Source organism: Procambarus clarkii, chromosome 92 (genome assembly GCF_040958095.1).
Source record: "Procambarus clarkii isolate CNS0578487 chromosome 92, FALCON_Pclarkii_2.0, whole genome shotgun sequence".
In the NCBI taxonomy this organism is placed as follows: Eukaryota; Metazoa; Arthropoda; class Malacostraca; order Decapoda; family Cambaridae; genus Procambarus; species Procambarus clarkii.
Window position 1 is genome coordinate 7437764 of NC_091241.1, and position 9369 is coordinate 7447132.

At 50.1% G+C, this 9369-nt stretch overlaps 1 protein-coding gene across 1 annotated transcript in view; it reads right to left on the minus strand.

The window, feature by feature from the left end:
• Positions 1 to 8469: 8469 nt before the first annotated feature.
• The window catches only part of LOC138359643 (mucin-12-like), a 9503-nt gene continuing 8603 nt past the window's right edge, over positions 8470 to 9369 (minus strand). The window contains exon 2 of the mRNA XM_069319052.1: positions 8470 to 9369. This exon is cut by the window's right edge and continues 1192 nt beyond it. Within this exon, the coding sequence (XP_069175153.1) occupies positions 8470 to 9369 (900 nt within the window).

Here is a 9369-nt window from a genome sequence, read left to right on the forward strand (position 1 = left end):
AGAATACTATTCTTGGCCAGAAGTATTCTGTGAGAATATTCCCAGGGGAAGAAAGTCAGCAGGAGTGTCAGAGTAAAGTCTTCAAGCTGACGTGCCATCCACCCCGGCTGGCAGCTTTATTGATTCACCAAGCTGTTATGCCCGGAGTCCTGCACTTACTGCCAAGATAAATTCCATTACGAATATATTAACTAGATTACCCAAGTCCAAAATATTAATTGTTATATATTTCAATAATGTTAAATTATTGTTAGGTTAAATAACTGTAATATCAAAGTTGCTTCCAAAACCGGGCGACCCGAGGAGCACTTATAAAGAGCTTAGAGAGAACCCTATTTGCTTACTTATGCCCGTGTATGCCTTTTGGTTTCGAGAGTCCGGTCATTTTCATGGCAAACTGGAGTAGCCTGCGGTGGCGAGGTTGGCCTGGTCTGATTTGCTGGCCTCGCATTGGGTTCATCACAGGATTGGGTTCGAACCCTGGATGGGGCGGGATGATTACATGCGTTCTGTTCGCCCCGGCAGTCAATGGTGACGTGGGTGTAAAGCGCCTGGTGAGTCGTGTTCCAGGGGGAGAAGACTTAAATAGTTGTTAGGTAAACATAAACATGTTAATTATTGATATTGTGCTTTCCCACACCACCACTAACCCAATCTCACAACCCTAGCGGGCAGAAGGAGCCAAAAGGGGGGATATGATCACAACATACAAGATACCGAAGGGGAATAGATAAGGTGGTATTGCCTCTTCAAAGTGAGAGAAAGCAGGACACGACGTGAGAGAGCTTTCTCTCAGTGCCACAGCTGGCTCAGAGTGCCACAGCTGGCTCATAGTGCCACAACTAGCTTATAGTGCCACAGCTAGCTCAGAGTGCCACAGCTGGCCCATAGTGCCACAGCTGGCTCATAGTGCCACAGCTGGCTCAGAGTGCCACAGCTGGCTCAGAGTGCCACAACTAGCTTATAGTGCCACAGCTAGCTCATATTCCCCCATTGTATGTCGTCTCTCTTCTTGTTCTTCACGATACGTGCAGATTAATTCGTGAAGAGGTTAAATCCCTCTAGAAAGGGAAATTATTTCTCACCATAACTAACCACAACCACCAGTCATGCTTGGTGAAAGTACCCTCGTTCCTCGGAAGCCAATATAACTCTCCAGAATTCCTCTGTCCAAACAACCCATCCGTTCCTGTCATGCTATTGACATCCATAATGGTCTGAACGGTTTCTTGAGGTCATTTCCAACTTGACAGTAAATATCTCCTGGGTGTCTCAGGTGTTGGGGTGGTGGGGGTGGGGGGGGGGGGAGGGGGAGGGGGGGAAGGGAAGGTGTTTTATGTAACCCCTCCCTTCCCCCCCCCCCCCTCCCATGCCCCCACGCCATATTCCTCTTTCTTGCTCCTCTCTATTTCACTGTCTCTCTCTTATATCTCTCCCTTTTTCTGCTTATTCGTTTAATTCACTCCCTTCTCTATGTTTTGGGCTATATGTTATGTCTTCCTCTATCATTCTCCACTTCCTGCCTTTTCAGTTGTCTCCCTCTCTCTCTCTCTCTCTCTCTCTCTCTCTCTCTCTCTCTCTCTCTCTCTCTCTCTCTCTCTCTCTCTCTCTCTCTCTCTCTCTCTCTCTCTCTCTCTCTCTCTCTCTCTTTTGGAGGTTAGTTTCGTCCAAGTTGTTATAATGCACATAAAGAATAAGTTGTGGAAGCCACAACTTATTCTTTCTGTACATTATAACAGCTGATAGATACGTACCAGAATCACTACCATGCAACAGCGTCTCAACCACAAGTAGAGCACCACCATCGCCACCAGTAGAGCACCACCATCGCCACCAGTAGAGCACCACCATCGCCACCAGTAGAGCACCACCATCACCACCAGTAGAGCACCACCATCGCCACCAGTAGAGCACCACCATCGCCACCAGTAGAGCACCACCATCGCCACCAGTAGAGCACCGCCATCACCACCAGTAGAGCACCACCATCGCCACCAGTAGAGCACCACCATCACCACCAGTAGAGCACCGCCATCACCACCAGTAGAGCACCACCATCACCACCAGTAGAGCACCACCATCACCACCATTAGAGCACCACCATCACCACCAGTAGAGCACCACCATCGCCACCAGTAGAGCACCACCAGTAGAGCACCACCATCGCCACCAGTAGAGCACCGCCATCACCACCAGTAGAGCACCACCATCACCACCAGTAGAGCACCACCATCACCACCAGTAGAGCACCACCATCACCACCAGTAGAGCACCACCATCGCCACCAGTAGAGCACCACCATCACCACCAGTAGAGCACCACCATCGCCACCAGTAGAGCACCACCATCACCACCAGTAGAGCACCACCATCACCACCAGTAGAGCACCACCATCGCCACCAGTAGAGCACCACCATCACCACCAGTAGAGCACCACCATCACCACCAGTAGAGCACCACCATCACCACCAGTAGAGCACCACCATCACCACCAGTAGAGCACCACCATCACCACCAGTAGAGCACCACCATCACCACCAGTAGAGCACCACCATCGCCACCAGTAGAGCACCACCATCACCACCAGTAGAGCACCACCATCACCACCAGTAGAGCACCACCATCGCCACCAGTAGAGCACCACCATCGCCACCAGTAGAGCACCGCCATCACCACCAGTAGCACTAGAAGCACCACCATCACCAATAACTTCACCAAGCTCCAGAAGCACGACCACACTAATATCACCACCACCACTACCACCACCACCACCACCACCACCAATAGCACCACCACCACCACCACCACCACCACCACCACCACCACCACCACCACTACCACCACCACTACCACCACCACCGCCGCCACCACCACCACCACCACCACCACCACCACCACCAGTAGCAAAGTCTGGGACTATAATTTAGGTAATATCCCATTTAGGCAGTGTACAATTTTCTTATGTTATTGATCCGGTTACCAGTGACATTTTCCGGGTAAAAACTGAAACTTCGGTTGAGGGCGAACCAGAGTGGTACCAGACTGGGTTGAGTGGTACCAGACTGGGTTGAGTGGTACCAGACTGGGTATATGATTGGTGTACCAGGGCTGAGTGGTACCAGACTGGGTATATGATTGGTGTACCAGGTCTGAGTGGTACCAGACTGGGTATATGATTGGTGTACCCTGGCTGAGTGGTACCAGACTGGGTATATGATTGGTGTACCCTGGCTGAGTGGTACCAGACTGGGTATATGATTGGTGTACCCTGGCTGAGTGGTACCAGACTGGGTATATGATTGGTGGGCCAGGGCTGAGTGGTACCAGACTGGGTATATGATTGGTGTACCCTGGCTGAGTGGTACCAGACTGGGTATATGATTGGTAGGCCAGGGCTGAGTGGTACCAGACTGGGTATATGATTGGTGTACCCTGGCTGAGTGGTACCAGACTGGGTATATGATTGGTGGGCCAGGGCTGAGTGGTACCAGACTGGGTATAAGATTGGTGTACCCTGGCTGAGTGGTACCAGACTGGGTATATGATTGGTGTGTGCCAGGGAACTATTAAGGGAAAGCACCAAGCCATTACGACTATATAGTACTTGGAAGAGGTCAGGATAAGGAGTTGGGATGGGACGGAGGGAAGGAATGGTGCCCAACCACTTGGACGGTCGGGGATTGAACGCCGACCTGCATGAAGGGAAACCGTCGCTCTACCTAACCTAACCTGGCATATGCCGCTGATGTTATCCTCTTGATATGGGCTGCAGGAGACAGGTCTGGCGTGATATCAACCCCGAAGTCTTTTTCTTTCTCTGGTGTGCCAGGGCTGACTGGTATATGGAGACCTACAGCATAAAACCCCTGAAAGAAACAATGGATGACACTGAAGAATGATGAATGATTGTAGAAGAGGTATAACACACAAACCTGTAGGAACTAAATGTGGCAAAAATCTCGCATTGACTGCTGAAGGAAGCTGGAGAACTCACATTGACTGCTGAAGGAAGCTGGAGAACTCACATTGACTGCTGAAGGAAGCTGGAGAAGTACTTTGCCACCTGTTGTCTAAGTAAACTTAATAAGACCCTTGACACAGGAAAGCTCTCAGAAATAAGGAATATGTAGTCCTAATATTTAAAAAAGGGAGCCTGAAAGGCTGCATTATATTACAGATTGGTGTTATTGACAAGTACTCCATGTACAGATGTGTGGAGAAAGTAATCTGGTAGAGAGTGATGGGACATCAGGAGAGGACTCACTCTGTCACAAAAGATCAGTTTGGACTTAGAAAGAGATGGTTATGCCTGAGGAACTTGACTTGAGTTGTACAAGATGGAGAAGCAGGCTCAGATAACTGGGGATACACTGACCTGAGTAACGGAATACCTCAAGGACTGAAAGCAGAGAGTCACAGTCAGAGAGTACCTGAAGGACTGGAACCAGAGAGTCACAGTCAGGGAGGACCCGGAGAACAGAAAGCAGAGAGTCACAGTCAGAGAGTACCCGAAGGACTGAGAGCAGAGAGTCACAGTCAGGGAGTACCTGAAGAACAGAAAACAGAGAGTCACAGTCAGAGAGTACCTGAAGAACAGAAAACAGAGAGTCACAGTCAGAGAGTACCTGAAGAACAGAAAACAGAGAGTCACAGTCAGAGAGTACCTGAAGGACTGAAAGCAGAGAGTCACAGTCAGAGAGTACCTGAAGAACAGAAAACAGAGAGTCACAGTCAGAGAGTACCTGAAGGACTGAAAGCAGAGAGTCACAGTCAGGGAGTACCCGAAGGACTGGAACCAGAGAGTCACAGTCAGGGAGGAGGTGTTAAGCTGGAGGAATTGTAACAAGTGGGGTCCCTCACTGCTCGCTCTTGGTACAGTTGCCGTTGCTAATGTCTATTAACAACCTCCCCGAGGAAGTGATCTCGTGCAGGTCAATGTTTGCAGGTGAGGTAAAGCCAGTGAAGAACATGAAGACACAGCAGGACTTCAGAAAGTTAGAGCAGGACCCTTACCAATTTTAGGAGTGATCAAACAGGTGGTTGCTGTAAATCAATCCCAATAAATGTAAGGTAATGAAGATGGGAAAGGGAGAGAGGAGACCAGAAGACAGCTACACTATAGGGGGAAGGCAGCTACATTATAGGGGGAAGGCAGCTACACCATACAGGGAAGGCAGCTACACTATAGGGGGAAGGCAGCTACATTATAGGGGAAAGGCAGCTACACTATAGAGGGAAGGCAGCTACATTATAGGGGAAAGGCAGCTACATTATAGGGGGAAGGCAGCTACACCATACAGGGAAGGCAGCTACACTATAGGGGGAAGGCAGCTACACTATAGGGGAAAGGCAGCTACACTATAGGGGGAAGGCAGCTACACTATAGGGGAAAGGCAGCTACACTATAGGGGGAAGGCAGCTACACTATAGGGGAAAGGCAGCTACATTATAGGGGAAAGGCAGCTACACTATAGGGGAAAGGCAGCTACACTATAGGGGAAAGGCAGCTACACTATAGGGGGAAGGCAGCTACACTATAGGGGAAAGGCAGCTACACTATAGGGGGAAGGCAGCTACACTATAGGGAAAAGGCAGCTACACTATAGGGGGAAGGCAGCTACATTATAGGGGGAAGGCAGCTACACTATAGGGGAAAGGCAGCTACACTATAGGGGAAAGGCAGCTACACTATAGGGGAAAGGCAGCTACACTATAGGGGGAAGGCAGCTACACTATAGGGGAAAGGCAGCTACACTATAGGGGGAAGGCAGCTACACTATAGGGAAAAGGCAGCTACACTATAGGGGGAAGGCAGCTACATTATAGGGGGAAGGCAGCTACACCATACAGGGAAGGCAGCTACACTATAGGGGGAAGGCAGCTACACTATAGGGGAAAGGCAGCTACACCATACAGGGAAGGCAGCTACACTATAGGGGGAAGGCAGCTACAGGAATTGGAAAGACACAAGGATTTTGGAGTGGATATAATTCCAACACTAACATCGGAGGCACATATAAACAGGATAACATCAGCAACATATGCGACGCTGGCAAATATAAGAACATCGTTTAGAACCCTAAATCAGGACTCCATTAAGGCAATCTACGCAACATTCGTCAGACCAATACTGAAAGATGCAGCACTAGCATGGCATCCGCATCTTGTGAAGCATAAAACTCAACCTAAAGTAATACAAAGGCTTGCAACAAGATTGGTGCTAGGAGGGTTAAGCTACGAGGATACGCTAATGGAACTAAATCTCACAACCCTAAGGGATAGAAGGAACGGAGGGGATATGGTCACGACATACAAGATACTAAGGGTACATTTAAGGGTATATTAGGATGAAAGCACGAACAAGATTGGTGCTAGGAGGGTTAAGCTACGAGGATACGCTAATGGAACTAAATCTCACAACCCTAAGGGATAGAAGGAACGGAGGGGATATGGTCACGACATACAAGATACTAAGGGTATATTTAAGGGTATATTAGGATGAAAGCACGAACAAGATTGGTGCTAGGAGGGTTAAGCTACGAGGATACGCTAATGGAACTAAATCTCACAACCCTAAGGGATAGAAGGAACGGAGGGGATATGGTCACGACATACAAGATACTAAGGGGAATAAATAAGCTGAACAAGAATGGTATAATGAGACTGAGAGGAAGCTAGTAACTCAAATGAGTTGAAGAAACGCAAGGAAATACTGGTACCCTTGAGGGCCTCGTAGCCTGGTGGATAGCGCGCAGGACTCGTAATTCTGTGGCGCGGGTTCGATTCCCGCACGAGGCAGAAACAAATGGGCAAAGTTTCTTTCACCCTGAATGCCTCTGTTACCTAGCAGTAAATAGGTACCTGGGTGTTAGTCAGCTGTCACGGGCTGCTTCCTGGGGGTGGAGGCCTGGTCGAGGACCGGGCCGCGGGGACACTAAAAAGCCCCGAAATCATCTCAAGATAACCTCAAGATAACCCTGTACGGGTGGTCAACAAGTGGGAATGCATTGAAAGAAGGAGTTATGGAAGCCACAAGTTTAAGGCCAAAGTCGATAGAGAATTTAAACATTAGAATATTTAAATTGTAAAGCAACGGGTACAAGTAGGGTATTAGGCGGGGCATAAGGAGCTAGAGCTCACTTCTCCATAGTCACTGTTAGGTGAGTACCCTGCCACTACCACCCCCCCCCCCACCACCACCAATACTCTCACTACCAACCCTGCTACTCTTCCACTACCACCCCCCACCACCACCACCACTACCCTCACTACCACCTCTGCCACTACCACCCCCCCACCACCACCACTACCAACCCTGCTACTACTACCACTCGTCCACTACCACCACCACCACCACCCCGTCCGGTCCACCCCACTCCCCTCCGTTGCACAAATTATGCGTTGCAATAATTATCAGTGATGCAACCCATGCTTTACATTTAACACTCACTACCACCCCTCATGCCACTGAGGCAGGCGACGCTTAATTTGCAACATCATGCAACATTTATGTGCAAGGAATAGCTGAGCCCCCCCCCCCCCTCAGCTGGTCGATGGTGTATTCACCTAGTTGTATTCATCTAGTTTTCTTTGCGGGGGTTGAGCTTTGCTCTTTCGGCCCGCCTCTCAACTGTTTACTAACTACTTTTTTTTCCCCCGTGACAGCTGATTAACTCCCAGGTACCTATTTACTGCTAGGTAACAGGGGCATTCAGGGTGAAAGAAACTTTGCCCATTTGTTTCTGCCTGGTGAGGGAATCGAACCCGCGCCACAGAATTACGAGTCCTGCGCGCTATCCACCAGGCTACCAGGCCCCAGGGGTGTGTGAGAGTGTGGGTGTTGTGGGCGCTCGCTCCCAACTTACGGGTTATTCATGCCCGTGCCACCTCTTGGGTGGCTTAATCTTCATCAATCAAATCAATCGCTCCAATCCCAATCGACTCTGGTCTCTTGGGTGGCTTAATCTTCACCAATCAATCACAATCGACTCGATAATGGTCCAGGAGGGACCAAAACGTGGTCTTCTCCTCTTCATCATCTTCAAGTGTGTGGTTTGGTCACTGTGTGTTCAGCCACGTTATTGTGACTCATCGTCTGCATACGGCAACCCCCAGACAGGCGCCAGATCTACAATTTGCCTTCTTTTGGTGTTTGAGGCTGTTGGGAACACCTTTAAGACGAAAGGAACACACAGAAATCCCACTAAGGTGTGATATATACGGGCTCGCCATAGCCTGTGCTACTTGGAATTTTTTGTTCCAGGTAGCGAATCTTTAACAACAACAACAACAACACTAAGGTGATAATTCAAATGAACAAATCCTCAAGGGCCGTGACGAGGATTCGAACCTTAGGCAGTGTCTGGGATGCTCCCGGACGCAGGTTCGAATCCTCGTCACGGCCCTTGAGGATTTGTTCAGACGAAAGGAAACTATGAGATGAAAGCATCAAACAGTTACTATATAGTACTAGGAAAGGGTCAGGCTGGGACGGGTTACAGGGACATTCAACACCGCTCCTATGCCAGGTAAGTCAAGTACGGGCTCACCATAGCCCGTGCTACTTGCTCCGCTCCGCTCCGGGGTTGTGTAAGAGGCCGGGGGTTGTGTAAGAGGCCGGGGGTTGTGTAAGAGTCCGGGGGTTGTGTAAGAGGCCAGGGATTGTGTAAGAGTCCGGGGTTTGTGTAAGAGTCCGGGGGTTGTGTAAGAGGCCGGGGGTTGTGTAAGAGTCCGGGGGTTGTGTAAGAGGCCAGGGATTGTGTAAGAGTCCGGGGTTTGTGTAAGAGTCCGGGGGTTGTGTAAGAGGCCGGGGGTTGTGTAAGAGTCCGGGGGTTGTGTAAGAGGCCAGGGATTGTGTAAGAGTCCGGGGTTTGTGTAAGAGTCCGGGGTTTGTGTAAGAGTCCGGGGGTTGTGTAAGAGGCCGGGGATTGTGTAAGAGTCCGGGGTTTGTGTAAGAGGCCGGGGGTTGTGTAAGAGTCCGGGGTTTGTGTAAGAGACCGGGGTTTGTGTAAGAGTCCGGGGGTTGTGTAAGAGGCCGGGGGTTGTGTAAGAGTCCGGGGGTTGTGTAAGAGGTCGGGGGTTGTGTAAGAGTCCGGGGGTTGTGTAAGAGGCCGGGGGTTGTGTAAGAGGCCAGGGGTTGTGTAAGAGGCCTTGAGTTGTGTAAGAGGCCAGGGGTTGTGTAAGAGGCCGGGGGTTGTGTAAGAGGCCGGGGATTGTGTAAGAGGCCTTGAGTTGTGTAAGAGGCCGGGGGTTGTGTAAGAGGCCGGGGGTTGTGTAAGAGGCCGGGGATTGTGTAAGAGGCCGGGGGTTGTGTAAGAGGCCGGGGGTTGTGTAAGAGGCCAGGGGTTGTGTAAGAGGCCTTGAGTTGTG